Raw genomic sequence first — 18654 nt, forward strand, 5'->3', positions numbered from 1 at the left:
GCATTATCAGGTACCTACTTTGCACACAGCATTCTTCATTCCTATCAAATCCTGAGCCATATGCCTCTGTCAGCAGTGGAAACAAAAGTTTGATTCTAATTCAAGAAAAAGGATCAGAAAAGTCATTCTTGAGTCTGTTTTCATGTAAGAAAAAGAAAACCCCATGTTTTAAATTAGTCAACCAAAGAAGGTAGAAGAAATTCAGAAATTAATGTCAAAATTATCTCAGATGTGTGGTCTCAGTCTGGAAACCCAAGACAGAAGGGGAGTCAGCTTCTGGGAACCTGGGGCCACAGAGAAGAGAGAGGAGCGCTTGTTTTTGTGCCAGCCTGCTTCCCAGGGGAGAAAGAAGGTAAGGCTGAGAAACGGAAGTGCAGGTCTAAGAGCCTAAGAGTGTATGTGTTTTATAACACTGAAAGGATGGGTGAAGGAGGACACACGTACACATGAATCTCTACACCCCCTCCTCCCCCAGAAAGAGGAAGGACCTATACTGCAGCTTCCTCTCCCAGTCTTCTGGCTTTCTCCCTTATTCTAGTTATAACCCCCATGGCTTATGAGTCTAAGACAAAAGCCAGCCACTGCTCATCTCTGAGCAACCCCTGAGCAACCTACTGTACATGTTTGAGAAACATGTGGCATGAGTAACAACAGAAGGCCTCTGAGATTCTCAAAGGGGCTGGGATAAACAAACACTGCCTCCTCCCAAGTCCTCAGGGCCTATAAAGTCCAGACTGCCAAAGGACTGTCCAAAGCTTGGACAGCTTGATATAGGGGGAGGGGGTTACAGAGGTGTATGCATCTGTTTGTGTTTGAATCAGGGTCTCAGTATGTAACCCTTTCTGGCCTGGAACTCGCTATGTAGACCAGACTGGCCAGGAACTTACAGAAATCTGCCTGCCTCTGCCTCCTGAGTGCTCAGATTAAAGGCGGTTACATACATTTGTAAAAGTTTACTGAGATGCACACTTGAAACTCATTTGCTCTGTTATAAATAAGTTAACACTCCAGAAAATAAATACAGCACTACATACTGTTTTTCTTACTTCTCTTTAGAGTTCCTAACCCTCCCAAATCCAAAGCTGGAAGAAGTTGCAACAGACAGAAAGCCAGTGCCTTGTCAGCCTTGTCACAGAGTAGAAACATAGCAGCAACAAGGGCCTGGGGTCTGTGACCTTCCACCCCGACTTGCCACTTCCCCAACCCACCCCCCTAAACCACTGACAGCCAGTTACAACTCCAAAGAAAACAAACCCCGAAAATAGCAATGGTTCGCTCCATCTCTCATGTCAGCTGGCTTTCTGCATGGCAACTTTATTTTCAAAACCTTTCTGGCAGGGTTGGAAACACTGTGCCACCATCTGTGTGTGGAGAGGCAGTGAGGCAACAAAACTCATAGGAATGAGGAGACAGGCAACATGGGTTCCACTCCCAGCTAGGTCGTCAGTGAACTGTGTCACTTTTTAAGGACATTGTTATTTTTATGTGTATGAGTGTATTACCTGCATGTATGTAAGTGCACCTGCCTGCAGAGGTTAGAAGAGGGCGTCAGATCCCCTAGAACTGAAGTTACAAACTGTTGTTAGCCTCCATGAGGGTGCAGAGTCCTCTGCAAGAGCAGCCAGTGCTCTTAACCAGTGAGCCATCTCTCTAGCCCCGAGCTGTGTCACTTTTATCAGGTTACCTAACCTCTCTGGCCTGGGATGTAACCCCTGTATGGGCAAAATGAGCTCTGAGGTTCTGTGATTTTCCAGTGCTTCTTAGGAGACAAGAATGTACTGTGCAAGTTAATAAAAAGGATAGGGCTGCTTTAAATGGGCACTACTTGGACTATAGGTTTTAAAGGTCTTAATTTAGAACCAGGGGGGTAAATGGTTTCCATATTAAGAGGTTTAACTGCTCATGCCAAGACTTACACTAAGCACAGAGGCCTTTGGAGAAAAGCCTGTGCTCTTCCTGACACTCCCAGCCAATAAAGATGGTATCCCAACCATTATCCTAAATTTAAAGTACATTTAATTATAAACATTTAAGGTAGGCCAGTCCTTAGCAGCTGGTCCCTTTCTCCATCATCATTATAAAGGAGACAAATCCTCTATTCCCAGTGGTCCCATTAGTGGGTCAATGAGGAAGTAAGCCCTGTCAAAGGATGTATCTGTAGTGCTTAACTGGCCATTGTCAAACTTTGGTTCAGCAGGGCTTGAGGCTACTCAGACCAAAAAGAAATCTGTACCTGATTAACCAAATGGCTAGCCTGCTATGGATCTAAACAAAGCTCAGGAACTAGGAGAAATGCCCTCCAGCATCTATGCTGTCCTGGATCCAGGCTCAGGGGAGCAGCTGAAGCCATCATCCAGCTCTGGTCTCCGAACTAGGGAATCAAAATGGAAAAATGGCCAGCACCTTCTATGAACACCCTATGGCTGCCCTTGACTTTTACAGTGTGCAGGGATGTATCCAAGCTGTTAACAGACAAAAGGCAGGCTGAGTTACTTCATCTTTTCATGGCGCAAAACTGCTTGGAGCAAATCTGGCTCTCTGAAGGGTTAGAGCAATGTGGCACTTGTTGACTCTGAGAAGGGAAAGGAGTCTCACTCAGCACTCATTTAATTTATCCTCATTTTACTGTTGAGAAAATAAAGGCCCAAAGGTAAGATGGCACTTGCTCAAACATGCCCAGTGTTAAACCCAGAACCTGGGTGCACAGCATCTTAAAGGTCCAAGGCTCTGCTTGACCACTGTGGGCAATGCAGGAAAAAAAAATTTGGGGGGTGGGGGGTCCTTTTGAGACAGGGACTTCCTGTAGTGCAAGCTGGCCTAGAACTCACAGAAATCTGCCTGCCTCTGCCTCCCAAGTGTTGGGATTAAAGACATTATGGCACCTTACTCAATTTTTTTTTAGTTTGTGTGTGGAGGGGGGGGCTGGAGAAATGGCTTAGCAGTTAAGTGCACTGATTGCTCTTGCAGAGGACCTGTGTTTGGTTCCCAGCACCCTCATGACAGCTAACAACTCTTAGTAACTCTAGTTCCAGAGGATCGATGCCTCTTTTGAATTCTTTGGGCATTGCACAACACAGGTATGCTTACACACATGCAGGCAATACACTCATACACATAAAATAAAATTAATTTTTAAAAAAGATTTATTTTGGGATGTGTGGGTATATGTATGTGCATGCAGGTGCTCACAGAGGCCAGAGGCATCAGATCTCCCTGGAGCTGGAGTTATAGGTGGCTGTGAGCAGCCTGATGTGGGTGGCTGGGACCATATGCCAGTCCTCTGCAAAAGCAGTACAGGCTTTTAACTGTCAAGCCATCTCTACAGCCCTGATTAAATAATTCTAATTGGGTGAATAAGCCAGACAGCTGGGAATGAGGCACACGGACCAAGAAGCCAAGGATCTGCTAAGTAAATGACGGTGGGTCAAGCCAATCTAGGCAGGAAGGATTTGCCTGGTTACCTTTTCAACATGTCACCTGAGATATCCTCAGATTGCAGAAAAATTGCTATTCTGCCTCTACTCAGCTGCTCAGGATGTCCTAGACACAAGGAAAACCAGGGCAAAGTAACAAGAGAAAGAGCGGTGGCTGCTGGGACTTCTCTTTCAAGGGAGCAGCACCTCTACCCACCACATCACCCCAGTCAGTCATGGATAGAAAGCCCATCAGAGCACTGCAGAGAGACAACTGCTGGTCCAAAGGCACTGCTCGTTAGAGAAAATGTCCTTTCAGTATGTGCCTCACAAATTCAACCCAACCCAAGTTCTTCTACTTGGCACCCAGGACTTTCTGGAACAGGCTGCAGCCTACCTTTCCAGGACTTAACTCCTATCACCCTCTCCTACCCCTTCCACATCACACATAGCATATGTTAATGCCTGCATACTGGCTGCCACAATCCCTCTGCCTGGAACAGTCCTGCTCCTATCTGTTCCAAATCCCATTCATCTACCAAGTCCCAGCTCAGGACCCTCCTCGCCCTGGCACTGTCCAAGTCTCCCAGTTGGAATTCCTTCTCCTACTGTGCTTTGACTGAATATCAGTGGCAGTATGCCTTATTTTAGAGCTAGCTGGGTGCTCCTAGAAAGTAATAACTGTGTTCCAGATGGTCCCATGTGGACAGTTTCACAGTGAGTGCTCAAGATGTTTGCAGAATTGGGTGGAACCTAATCTACCAGCCTCTGTCCTTCTGCCATCATCATCTAAGGGAAACAAACAGCCCACTCTGGGATGCCAACCAGGAGCTCCAGCTCCCAGGTCTGGGAGTGCCTGGTGCTTTTTCAGGGATGATTTGTATGGCCTGGTCTGGTCTCTCTGCTTCTTAACTCTAAAATAAAAATAATGGTTCATGTTGGAGAAGCTGAGTGCTTTAGGATGAGAAGCAGATTCTCAAGTTCAAGGCCATTATTTTAAACTCCCTTTAGACTCATGCACCATTTACCAACAAATGCTAGAAACTTAAAGTCTGTATCCGGCCAAATGCCTCTTCTTTGATCACAAACACCCTAGTGTGTATAGAGGTTCAGAGAGCTGCACTGAGGACTCCTGGGTAGCCTGTTGACTTTTTATTTCCAAACTGGAGATTTCCATCTCAAGTGTGGAGACAGTTCATGGTTTCAGGGAAAGCCCAGAGTTTCAGGCCTGTTGTGCTCTCCAGTCTCCTGGTACAAATCATCCAACAGTGGGTTACCAACCTATGAGCCTACAGGGTTCAGGTATCACTTTAGTGCTCTGTGAACATGATCACAAGCACTACCTACACACTAACCAATGACTATCACACAGTAATACAAGTATCTTCTGCCTGACCATGACCGGCAAGAGCACAGACACAGAATCATGGGTGCTTAGTGGATAACAGCTCAGGACTTGGGTATCTGTATTTTCTCATTAATAGGTACTAAAGGTATAGCTATTATCACTTTAGTATTCTTGGTAATTTTAAATTTAGAAAAGGGTCATCCAACCTAAAAAGGATCCCAGCTCAAGTCAGATTCCCAGAAAGCAAAGCAGGTGGCCTCGAATAAAGTACTAGGCACTGGTTTCCTAGCAGAACATCAAAAGCACAAAATAAAAAGCACTCTAACAGGGTCGGTGAGATGGCTTAGTGTGTAAAAGCCCTTGCTGTGCAAGCCTGACATTTGAGTTCGACCCCCAGAACAAATGGTGGAGAGACTCTGAAAAATTATCCTCTGAGCTCCACACATGCATCGTGGTACACACACATCCATACTCACACATCACACAATAACTATTTTTAAATGTATTCTTTAAAAAAAAAAAAAAACTCAATCTTTTTTGAGGCAAGGTCTCCTTGTAGCTACAAATGATCTGGAACTCACTATGTAGACCAGGCTAACTTAATCTCACAGAGATTCGCCTGCCTCTGCCTCCCAAGTGCTGGGATTAAAGGTATACGCCACCACACCCAGCTCAAATCTTTTTAAAAAATATTTATTTATCTGGGGCTACAGGGAGACAATGTCTCAAAAAAAAGACACACACACATATATATGTACATACACACACACATATATATATATTTATATGTGTGTGAATGTTTTGCCTGCACGTATGCAAGTGCACCAAGTGTATAGAGTGCCCCCAGAGACCAGAAGAGGGTGTCAGATCCCCTGGCACTGGAGTTACAGATGGTTGTGAGCCACTATGTGGGTGCTGGGAATGGAACCTGGGTTGGGTCCTCTACAAGAGCAGCAAGTGCTTTTAAAGAGTAAGTCATCTCTCCAGCCCCTTAAAAATGTATTCTAACATACCTAGTCAGGCATGATGGTGCATGCCTTTAATCCCAACACTTGAGAAGCATAGGCTGGTGGATTTCTGTGAGAACAAGGCCAGTCTTATCTACATAGCAAGTTCTAGGCCAACGGGACTACTAGAGTCTCAAAAACAAAACAAAAAACTGAACTCTAACAGATCTTCCTGCTCAACCTGCTCTTCATAACTCTCTGATCTTTGGACCAGTATCTGCCACAGCCTGAGAAGCCCTATATAGCACTGGGCTCAACCAAGGCGCTTTTGCCCTCCTAGGGGATCTCTAGCTGTATTTGGAAACATTTTTAAATGTTGTCATATCTGAAGGGGAGGACACTGTAGGACATCTAGCGGACAGAGGCCAAAGATACCACTAAACATCTCACAATACCCAGGTGAGTCTTAAACAACAAAGTTATAAAGTCTAAAGTACCCTGCTTTTGAGGAGTTCCCATGGGAAAAGATGGAAGCCAGGTGAGAAACGCACAACGCAGACGGTGCAGCTGACTGTGAATGAATACAGGTGAGCAGAGGTTCTCAAAAATTCCAGACACATTTGAAGTTTTTTTCTCTGACCCTGTCCCCTTGTGTGTAGCATGAATCACTCTATGATGGGCCTCTCCCAACCTGTCCCCCTCCACCTGACCCATACCCACTACTGACACACAGCCTTGCTACAGCTGAAGGGAAATCTAAGACTGCACATTAATAAGTCAAGATGATGTAGCAGAAAGCACTAGACTTGAGAACCTGAAGAGAAGAATTCTAGCCTGATGATGCCTTTGGAGAAAGCACGTAACCACTGACAAAGTTTGTTCTACAAAATGGGGTTAAAAATCACTGGCAGTATAGCTTGGTGGTAAAGCATGTGTCTAGTATGTGCAAGGCCCTGAGTTCAAGGCTGTGGGTCTGATGTACCCTATTGACCTTGTAAGATTTCTCTTGAATTTCAAAATCAGATTTTGTAAGTGGAAGTGCTTTGAAAGTCATAAAACCCTGTATAAATGTGAAGTAATTGCCTGCAGGTACTTACACTGTGGAGGGAATATTATAAAAAATTCATTTCCAATGACAGGACTCTATCGATAATTTATGAGTGTTCAAGGAGATGGAGTCCTGGTCTTATCAAAGATATCAGATAGAGTCCACTGTGTTGCAGTCCACCTCAGAATGCCTAAGGCAGAGCTGAACCTCAGCTTTCTCATCTCTAAAAGGGGATACTACCACATAATGCATGGGGTTAGAAAAAAGGCCAAAAAGGTGATCAAATTTGTGAAGTGTATGGTATTTTCCAGAAGCAACAAACTGAAAAACAAATAGACTAATACCAATTTCCTCCTAAGACATGGCCATAGGCTACCAGGAGCATTACAACTTGACACCCAAATCTTCTAACTGCAGACTTGCCAAGCAATCACGGCAATGTGCTACCTGTATTCTGCTCTGGAAAAGTGAAAGCAGCAGCTCCACCTGAGAAAGCATTAAGAACCCGGGGCTGGAGAGATGGCTCAGTGGTTAAGAGCACTGACTGCTCTTGCAGAGGACCCGGGTTCAATTCCCAGCACCCACATGGCAGCTACAAACCATCCTTAACTCCAGTTCCAGGGGAATCTGAAGCCCTCTTCTGACCTCCGAGGCATTGCATGACACGGGTGCACTCACATACGTGCAGACAATATACTCATACATATAAAAAGATAAAAATAATAATTGGGGCTGGAGAGATGGCTCAGCAGTTAAGAGCACAGACTGCTTTTGCAGAGGACCCAGGTTCGATTCCCAGTACCCACATGGCGGCTATAAACCGTCCTTAACTCCAGTTCCAGGGGAATCCAAAGCCCTCTTCTGACCTCAGGGGCACTGCACAACATGGGTGGACTCACATACTTGCAGGCAATACACTCATACACATAAAATAAAAATAATAAATAAAAAAATATTTAAAAGAAAGTACTAAGAACCCATCAATCATTTGGACTTTAAGCATCAGCCTTGTCAGTCATCAATTCCAAGTTCTATGAATTTTGGGACATAATCAAATTTCTTTCTTTTTTAATTAATTAATTATTTTGGGTTTTGAGACAGGGTCTCACTATGTAGCCCTGGCTGGCCTGGAACTCAACAATTAGACCAGACTAGCCTCAAACTCACAGAGATTCCCCCTACTTCTGCTCCTCCAATGCTGGGATTAAAGGCATGCACTACCACACCAAGCACAAATTTCTCACTTTGACAGTCTCTTTTTGGAGAGGAATAGCAACTCCTTTCCAAGCCTGTTCAGGAACAGCAGCTGGGTATACACATGGATAAATCTCATTTCTGCTTTTATACCTATCAAGATTACAATTACTTATTAGGATTACAAACAATTCACAGTTCTTGCTTATGTAGGTAGTAAAGAATCCATTCCTTGGGTTTTTTACTTCCTTCTTCCTTCTATAGGAAGCAAAACAATTATTAGTCTAACTGAATTAAGCAAATTATTTATCAGAACAATGCCTTAAATTTTATTATAGGGCTGGAGAAGTGGCTCAGGAGTTATGAGCACTTGCTGCTCTTGCAGACAATGGGAATTCAGATCCCAGCATCCACATGGCAGCTCACAACTATAACTACAGTTCCAGGGGTCCCGAAGCCTTATCTATTCTCTAGCCTTCATAAGCACTGCACACACATAATGTACATACATACATGCAGACAATACACTCATACACATAAAAATTATTTTAAAAAGTAATACATATATTTCCATGATTTTCTTTCTAATTTTTTTCCTATTATTTCAAAGTTACATGCACTTATATGTTCCTTTCTGCCTAAACATTCCATCATTCAATAAAACATAAATTAGAAGGTGTCTCCCCTCCAGTGAGGCCCTTCTAGCTCCTGCCAATGTGTATCAAGTACTTCTGAAGATGCTTCCAGAACAGATCATACTGTACCCTGGTTTTCCATTTATCACTCCAACTAGACTGCAAGTTCCTCGGGGGCTATGACCTGGCTTTGTCTGCACTTACCTAGAATCAGGACAGTATCTAGCACACAATTCCGATTAAAACATACATATTCATCTAACAGATACACAAATGAAGCCAGTTCCCAGCTACTTTCTTTTTAAGATGAAAGGCCTGAGTAGGGCCTGGTGTCAAAGACCTGTAACCCCAGAAATTCATGGGCCTGAGGGAGGAGAATCACAAGTTCAAAATGAGCCTGGGCAACTTTAGTAAGAACCTATCCCAAAAAAATATTTTTAAAAAAATAGATGGGGGCTGGAGAGATGGCTTAGCAGTTAAGAACACTGAATGGGGGCTAGAGAGAGGGCTCAGCGGTTAAGAACACTGGCTGTTCTTGCAGATCCGGGTTCAAATCCCAGCACCCACATGGCAGCTAATGATCGTCCGTAACTCCAGTTCCTTCCAGGGGATCCGACAGCCTCTTCTGTCCTCCTTGGGCACTGCACGACCCAGGTGCACTTACCTACATGGAGGCAATACACACATACACATAAAATAAAAATAAAATATTAAAAAAAAGAACACTGAATATTCTTACAGAAGACCCAGATTCAGATCCCAGCACCCACATGGCAGCTAAAAACTGTCCATAACTCCAGTTCTAGGGGATCCGATGCCCTCTTCTGACTTCCTCAGGCATCGTAAGACACAGGTGCAATACACACACACACATAAAATAATGAATTAAATATTTAAAAAAATTGATGGACCACCTGAAATTAAATACAAATATCTGTAAGTATTAAGAATGAAAAGATTTCAGATGTGGCTGGGCCTTAATGGGGCATTCCTGTACTCCTAGGGCTGGGAGGTGGAAGCAGGGATAAGAATGGCCTGGACTCCATGAGACTCTGTCTTAAAAAAACAAGAAAACAGAGATATCAACATCAGAGTCCCTCAAAATGTATGATAACCAAATTGGTTTCAAAAAATCCCTTAAATTTTTCAGGAACGATGGCACATATATGTAATCCCAGCACTTGGGAGGCTAAGATAGAACAATCACAAATTTGAGGTTAGCCTGGGCTACAAATTGCGACCCTGCCTCAAAAAAAAAAAAAAAAAAAAAAAAAAAAAAAAAAAAACCCAAAACAAAACAAAAAAACAAACCAAGGCCAGAGAGATGGTCCAGCAGGTGAAAGCGCTTGCCATGCAAGCCAGACAACCTGAGTTCCATCCCTGAAACTATGTAAAAAGGCAGATGTGGTGATACAAATCTGTAATCCCAATATTCCTTGGGAAGATGGGAGGTAGTGACAAGACAGTGGCCCAGGAGCTCATGGGTCAGCTAGCCTGGAGTATACCCTGCTGCAGCAGAAACAAGAGAACCTGCCTCAACAAGTGGAAGCCGAGACCCAACTTGCAAAAATGTCGTCTTCGGACTTCCTCTTGTGCACTGTGGCACCTGCGTGACTGCACATGTCACACACACACACACACACACACACACACACGTCCCTTGAATTTCAAAGAGCCTACAAACTAGATAGGGATCCCATAAAAATGAAGGGATCCCATAAAAATGAAGTTCTGCTTCTTTTAGGAAGTCAGGATATGGCCTCAATGTCTGCGTTTCTAGCACTATCCCAGATGTTCCCAGGGACCAGAACAAATTATCCAAGAGCACATCGTATATACTATATTCTCATTTTTGCAAATGAAGCCAATGCACATGAGGAAACTTTCCCAGGATCCCAAACTACCAAGTGGGAGAGGCAGAATACAAAATCAGGTCCAGCACCTCTACCACTAAACCGTATCAATAATCTTTTGAGCGAATAATCAAAAGAGATGTACAGCTTTTCTTCATCCCTCAAGTAAGCCCCTCTAACCAGCTTTGCCCTTTAAGGAGGGAGGAGGCAGAGCTAGAAATACCAAGTGGAGAATGAAGCCAGTCAGTTGCTCATGTTAATTTCAATCATTCAACCCTTCTGCCAAGACTCCTTACAATGCTGAAAAGGGGCTAGAGACTTAGCTCAATGGTAGAACATATGCTCATCAACCAGCCCCCCAAAAAGGGGATAAACAAACTTTAGGGGTTCATTTGCTAAACGCTACAGAGAATATGACTGCTTTTTGGGCAGATAAGGAAGATCTGACTTAGCGATATGAGAATTACCAGACCAAAGAAAAACACTAAATTCCTAAAGAAATAGTATGACCCTGCATGCCCTGGGCTGTGCTGCTCAGCCCTCTGCTGGAATATTCAGAGTATTCAGTTGTGCCCATACTGAACAGGAACACATCCACAGGAGGATAACAAGGAAGGAACAGAAACATTGCTGTGTCCTAGAGACATGCAAGTTTGAAACACAGGCACTATCTTTATCAGTCAGACCTGTACTCTGTGGAATGTCGACCACGTATCTGTTTTCAGTACACAGTTGTCTAGTGTCAGAGTTGAGATCAGCCCCAAGCCTTCTGACTCCAGCCCAGACTGCTTCCCTATATGGGTACCACCCAACCTGATCCAAGGTAAGCACTGCAGGAAGACAGCTCTCAGTCCAGATAGGAAAGGTAATCTCACAGACAGAGCTCTCCAAAATCAGACTAGGCTGTAGTACAGGAGGACAGAGCTCCAAATACAAATCCTGTCAGCACAGGGGTTCAAACAGAGGTGAACAGCTTGGCAAAAATACTGCGAAGAAATCTGGGCAATGGCTGGGTAGCTGGGTGAAATGAACCTGTCAATTCCAGAAGAGAATTAATCTCTTCCCACTGTTTTCCTCTAACACTTCATTTGTACATGTACCACAGTTTGCTTTTCATCATGGTTACTTGGACCTGTGTGCATCTTCCTTGCTGAGCTGAGTCCCTGTAAGGAGAGAGAAGGCAGGCTCTTACCCAGCTTTACACCTTTACTAGGCTGAAGACTGAGTGGGAAGCCAAGGAAACACGCCTCCTATGTGCTTGTCTGTTTGCTGGGCACTGCTTATACACTGACTCTAAACACAAGAACCCTGTGAAAGCAGTAACAGCATTTCCTTCCTACAAACTGAAAATGAGACTTGGTGAGTGCCAAAGTACTATTGGTGAGAGAGAAAGCTGCCTGAAAACAGGAGATCTGCCTAGACAGCCATGCTGCCTTCCTCCTAGAAGTGCCTGGAGTCTACACCTGAGAAACCAGCCAGTACCATACTCTGCCAGGACTGTTTCCGGCTGCTATGCATAGCTTCCAAATCTAGCCGCAAAATGACAAATGTAAAGCAGTTGTTGATTTTTGTTCGTCTTGCTTTGTTTTGAAGTCAGGGTCTTGCTATATACTCCAGGCTGGCCTGAAACTGGCTACGTGTCCCAGGCTGGCTTCAAACCCGTGAAATCCTCCTGCCCCAGCCTCCTAGTGCTAAAGTTGTTTGTGAATATTCTTTCTCCATTCTCCATTTTATTTATTTATTTTATTTGAAGTAGGGTCTCACTCTGTAGTTCTAGCTAGCCTAGAACTCGATATGTAGAGCAAGCTGACCTCCAACTCAAAGAGATCCATCTATCTCTGCCTTTCAAGAGCTGGGTTAAACGTGTGGGTGCATTTTTGTTTTTGTTTGTTTTGGTGAGTTTTTTTTTTTTTTTTTGGGAGATTTTATCTTTCCTTTTAAAGGGCGGGTTAAAGCGTGGGGGTCCTTTTTTTTTTTTTTTGTTTTGGGTGGTTTTTTTTTTTTTTTTGGACAGGGTCTCCCAAGTCCTAGACCACCTAGACTATGTAGACCAGGCTGGCCTCAATCTCACAGAGATCCACCAGTCTCTGCCCCATGAAGGCTGGATACTTCAACTCCTCTTGCCTTCGCCTCCCAAAGTTTTGGGATTACAGGTGGACATTACCATGCTAAGCTCTCTTTCGCTCTTTTAAAAATAGTAACATAGGGCTGACCAGCAAGATGGCTCAACAGATGATGGCACTTGGCAGTCGAGCTTGATGACTTAAGTTGGATCTCTGGACCCATATTGTGGAAGGAGATAACCAATTCCCACAAGTAGTCCTCTGACCTCTACATGCATAACACAAATGTTTAATTGCACCCACCCACACAGACAAACAGACAGACAGACAGACACACACACACACACACACTCTCTCTCTCCCTTAATATCCTTGCCAAATGGGGTAAAAAGATTTTGTCATTTGAATCAAAGGCACCAATATGTTTGGACAACCAAAACACAGGGCCTCTCTGACACACCATTTATTTTAAGAAGTAAACCAAACCCAGTCTGGCCATTTCTTCAAACAAGAAACTTAAGTGTCACTAAGAGAAATTCCCATGGCTCAGTTTCCTGGGTGGGTTTCAGGTTTCCCCATCCAAGAGCCTCTGGGATGCACAATCTAGCTGGCACATGTACCATTAAGATACTGTGCTTTTCAACTTCAAATCTTGATATCACAGAGAGCCAAAAGGTCACGTTCACTATGAATTTTATCTAATAAGAGGTCTTTCTGTATGCTAATGGTTTAGAGCCACTTTATTAAACTTAAGGATGTTCCCTTTTCTAGCAATCAGCAGAACTTAATGAAGATATATTTCCTATGAACTCCTGGCCTCTCTGCATCAGTCAGGCATTCTCAGCTGAACCTGAACAGCAAATGAACTTATTTGCACCCATAAATCCACAGAAATGCACCAACAGAAGGTGTGCTCTCCAGTCTCCATGGCTGAACCTCATACAGCTGTGTTTCAGATCAGGCCTTTCTACAAACTCTTTTCTTCTTTACTAAAACAGGGGGAAAAGGAAATCTGAACTACCTAGGGTAGTTATTTCCTTAATTAGCTACCATGCCACAAAAAGAAAAGAAACTGGGCCAACAAGATGGCTCAGTAGGTTAGGGTACTTGCCCGGAAGCCTAACAACTTGAGTTCAATCCCAAGAACCCACATACTAGAAGGAAAGAACTGACTCCTGCAAGTTGTCCTCTGACCTCCATGAGTGCATACACACACATACACGTACACACACACAAACAGAATGCAAAAATAATTTTTAAAACTTCTAAAAAGAACTTTGGTGTGGTGGTACACACCTGTAACTCTCTCAATCCCTGCACTTGGGAAGCTTAGGCAAGAGGATTATAAATTCAAGGCTAGCTTGTCCCCCATCTCACCACCCAAATTTTGCTCTGGCCCTCTAACTGAAGCCACTGCCTGGGACACACTACAAAATAATTCAACTGGGCTTCCAAGTTTTATTTCAAAAGACAGTTTATCATCTTTGTAATGTGCATACCACCAAGACAGTTCCACATTTGGCTACACACTCTGTAGAAGAAATCTTGGTCCTGTCTCACTTTTCCCCCTGCTCAGTCCCACATCTTGCAGAGATGGGGTGTGCACTGAGCTGAGCAATGATATCATCATGATGATGCCTCTGTCGATCATGGAAGTAAACAAAACACATGATGGCTCTAATTGCTGGATGAACTAGTCTCTGAGTTGAATTATATCACTTAGGCCTCATTTACAATAGGAATAAAAGAACATACCTACCAGACATTTTTGTGTGTACATGTGTAGTATATGCATATTTATGCAGGTATGTGCACATATGTGTGGAGGCCAGAGGTTGACAGGTACAGGTATCTTCTATTGCTTGCCACCTTTGTTTTTTTCTTTTTTAAAAAGTTTATGTGTATGAATGTTTTGCCTGCATGTTTGTTAAGTGTACCCATGTCGTACAGTGCCCATGGTTGCCAGAAGAGAGTATCAGATCCCCTGGAACTGGAGTTATGGACGGCTGCTAGACACCATGTGGGTACTGGGATTTGAACCCAGGTCTTCTGCAGGAACTGCCAGTGCTCTTAACCACTGAGGCATCTCTCCAGCTCCTCCACCTTATTTTGTTGAGACAGGATCTTTCCCTGAACCTGGAGCTCTTCAATTCAGATAGGCTAGCTGGCTAATGAGCTTCTGAGATCTGCCTGTCTCCACCCCACCCCAGCACTAAGGTTACAACTAGGGTGCACTGTTGTGCCTGGCTTTTACATAGTCCTCCTGCTTATATGGTAGGCTTATATGACCAACTGAGCCATGTTACCAGCCCCAAGATTGGTTTTATTCATTTAATAAATATTCATTCATAAGTAAATAGCACTGGGAATTAAGCATAAGCTAGCCACAATGCTGGGGACACAGCAATGAACCTGACTGTAAAATCCTACCTCATTGAGCCATAGTCTCAGAAGATACTGTAAGATTCAGGAGAAAAAGTTTTACAAACTTCAAAGGTCTACACTATTACAAATTACCACTCCTGTTTCCCAAGTTGATCAATGCATCACCATGCACTCATGTTGTAAACTTGTAAAGTTTCCCCAGCTATAAACTTGGAAATGGTCCTCCTCCTGGCTCCATATCCTGCTCATCCCCATTAATTCCAACAAATCACCAAGTCTTTTCTGATTCTTCTTTAGAAGTCCCTCTATTATTTCCCTTCCCATTTTCCATGCTTCTGTTCTAGGCCCTTTATTCCCACTGGAATAACTGCAAGTCTCCACATAATGATAATGTCAAGCAGTTACTGATCTCTTACCACGTGGCAGGCACTGAACTGAGTTCTGCACGCATAACATGCCTTAATGCTGTAACACTGACACTAGGATTCCATAGCTGAGGAATGGGAGGCAGTCACCTGCCCTGGGCACATAGTCAATAAAGCTACAGCTCAAACCCAGGCCTATAAGGGTCAATCCTTATCCCTTACTGGGTTCCTGCTTCAGTCCCTCAGTTTACATACCTTTGTTTATGGTGCTGTTGGAATGTTCTTTCAAAAACTCAAGTGGATATGACCCTCTAAAAGAAAGAGCAATGTCTCCTTAGCATCTCCAAAACAAGGGCCAAAGGCTAGAGGCCACTCTCCAAGGCTACTTATATCCTGTCCTGCCCCAGACTCCAGCTAGGAGACACTCTCACTACTCCCCAAACACATCAAACTCCCGCTGACCCACCTCACTCTCCTTTCTCTGCAAAGCCTTCTCTTTTCTCTCCCTCCAGACAAGAACCTCCCCTCTGCAGCCTCAGCTATCCAAGCATTCATGCTTCACCACTGATTGCTAAATAACTCCTGACCCTCCCCACTCCTACATTTCCAAACCTGTCTTCCTTGGGAAGACAGGCACAGTGTTTTCTCATCTCTGATGCTCAGAGTCCCAGCACAGCAGAGGGTCAGAAAGCAGACTAAATGAATGATATGTTATAGTGGTAAAACTTCACAGCACCATCCTAGGACTAGACAGTGTCCTTCCCCAGAGGGCAGTGACAAGAAGGGCAGCTTACAGCAGCTCTTGTCTTACAGGCAAACTCAAGACTACTTTGAGCAAAATTATTACAACTGAGGTTGGTTTTCCAGTGTACCAGCTGCCTCTCCTCAAGTCTCTTGAAAGCCAATCTAATAACCTATATAACTACAGAAATTAAGAAACTAGCCCCTTGGGCTGGAGAGATGGTTTAGCAATTAAGAGCACTGGCTGCTCTTGCAGAGGACCCTGGTTCGATTCCCAGCACCCACATGGCAGCTAACAACCATCTGTAACTCCAGTTCCTCTTCTGAACTCTGAGGGCACTGCATGACACAGGTGCACTTACATACATGCAAGCAATATACTCATACACAAAAATAAAACTAATAAAATATTTTAAGAAAGAAAGAATGAATGAAAGAAATTAGCCCTAGACCAAGAGACCTGAGTGACTGACCTCTTACTGTACGGTAGGCATTGTGCTTGGAGCCCTGTGGGAAGGGAAAGGATGTACAGTAACACCTTCCTCCACTACCCTGTGAAGAGGCAAGTTTTCCAACATGCAGACTGGTAAAAACCACAACTCTAACTACCACTGGTGAAAAAGAGGATTCTGATTAAGGGAGAGTTGTCAGAGGAAAAAAAACTGTAGTCAGCAATACAGCCCTGGTCTCCGTCTCCACAGCTACAACTGGAGTTCAGGCCACAGATGGATGCCTGCCTCTCCCACTCTCCAAAGAGTGACCATTTGATGTTTTAGAACCCTTACCAATGATTAGGACAAACTGCAGCATAAAACCCTCCGAAAGCATTTCATCCACTTAGAATCCAAGCTTTTTACCAGCAACTCAAGGTCTGGTCCCCTCCCTTTACTTCATACAATGCCCCCCTTAGTCACTGCATTCCACATGTAAAGGTTTTTCAACTTCTTAAATCTTGCTTTCTGGGCCATTCCTAGGCTGTTTAACTAGCCAGGAAAATCCTTCCCCAGACTTTTACAGTTGGTTTCTTCTCAAGGCTCAGTTCAAACTTTACCTTTTGCAAATAGATCATCCTTGGACCATCCTACCAAAAAATAGCATCCCTCTGACCCATCACTCCCTAAGTTCAACTTTGTTTTTGTTTAGTACTCTTCGTTGCTGGGTTCAAAGCAATTACTTTCTTCATTTAGTGTCTTGTCCCTCCTCCTTCCCCGCAACCCCACGCCACCCATCTTTTTTTTTTTTTTTAAAGACAGGGTTCTCACTATGTAGCCCTGGCTGGTCTGGAACTCACTATGTAGACCAGGCTGGCCTCGCACTCACAGAACTCCACATGCCTCTGCCTCCTAAATGCTGGGATTAAAGGAGTGTGCCACCACATCAACTCCCTTTTTGAGAAAGGGTCTCTCATGCTGCCCAGGCTAGTCTTGAAATCAGTCTGGTAACCAAGGATGACCTTGGTCCTCCTATCCTCCTGCCTCTACCTCCCACAAGGCATTTTTACATTCTTTAGTCATTAAAGCACTTTGACATTCACCTCACCTAAGGGGGGAAAAAAAAATACATGCCACTTCCCCAGAAAGCCTCACAACAGAAAGTAAGGATGCCTTCAAGGATCAATACCAGGGAGAGGGGACTGAACTGGGCCAGAGAGACGCGGGGAAGCGGTGAGTCACAGGGTAAAGGTTTGCAACACGGGATCCTCTGATAGGGCCAGGCTATGAAGCAATAAAAGTGAATCATAGGGCTGGACATCTTAGGCCTCATAGAGGCCGAATCTTAGCGAGTGGATGAGGAAGTTGAGGTCTCAAACTTGTTCAAGTTCACTCAGCAAGTGAACAGAGTAGAAGCCAGGGCGTCTTTTCTCATTCTCCTCCACGAAGGAGGCTTTTCAAGGAGAATCCTGAGTCAGGCGTAGTACACAGGCAGCTCACAGACTCCACCAAAGGGCTCGGGACAGGGTAGGGGTGGAACCCAGAAACACAGCAATGATAGGGTGCGGGGCCAGCGACGGGCCAAGGTGGGGGTAGAGGCAGGGGGCCGGGAAGATGGGAGAGGCCAAAGATTGAAGGAAAAGGCAGAAGAGAAGGAACAGACCGAGCACGGAGGAAAAGTGCTGGGGATTCGGGTCTGAAGTGGGCAGAGGTTGAGGGAGTCGAATGGGGGTCGGATGTGATGGTGGAAGCGCGCGGGGCACAGGGACACACTGAGGGGGTCAGATGGACAGGGGTCCCGGAGAGGCGCGCTAAGAAGTGTGACCCGAGAGTGCCAGGGTCGAAGGGGGCCCCCGAGACCAGTCAGCGGAGGTGGAATCGGGGCCTGGGGAGCCCCAGGAGAATCCCCCGGGCGCTCTGGGAGAACCCCTGGGGCAGGCAGGTGGGGCCGGACCGGCTCACCGCGCTTGTTTTTGGTGCCGTGCTTCTTGGCGGCCGTCAGTTCCTGCTCGATCTTCTTCTCCAGGAACTCCTGCTTCTTGCTTAGCATCTCTTCCGTGTCCCGAAGCCGCTGGATGGCCTCCTGGGGGGTCGGGCCGCCCTTCCCAGCCTTGCCCCCTCCAGCCCCGAACAGCTTCCCGAATACCGACATGGCTGCTGCTCGCCGCGCCGGCCTCCGGCGCCCACTCCGGCTCGGCTCGGCTCGGCTCCGGCACCCGATCCGGGTCCCG

The 18654-nt window shown here is 45.0% G+C and overlaps 1 protein-coding gene across 1 annotated transcript in view; it reads right to left on the bottom strand.

The window, feature by feature from the left end:
- Chmp4b (charged multivesicular body protein 4B) overlaps positions 1-18648 on the bottom strand; it is a 43677-nt gene extending 25029 nt beyond the window's left edge. The window contains exon 1 of the mRNA XM_008855052.2: positions 18386-18648. Coding sequence (XP_008853274.1) covers positions 18386-18575 — 190 coding nt within the window. The 5' untranslated portion in view covers positions 18576-18648. The remainder of the gene's footprint in view (positions 1-18385) is intronic.
- Between the last annotated feature and the right edge of the window lie 6 nt (positions 18649-18654).

This window comes from Nannospalax galili, unplaced genomic scaffold (genome assembly GCF_000622305.1).
Source record: "Nannospalax galili isolate Female #2095 unplaced genomic scaffold, S.galili_v1.0 scaffold1408, whole genome shotgun sequence".
In the NCBI taxonomy this organism is placed as follows: domain Eukaryota; kingdom Metazoa; phylum Chordata; class Mammalia; order Rodentia; family Spalacidae; genus Nannospalax; species Nannospalax galili.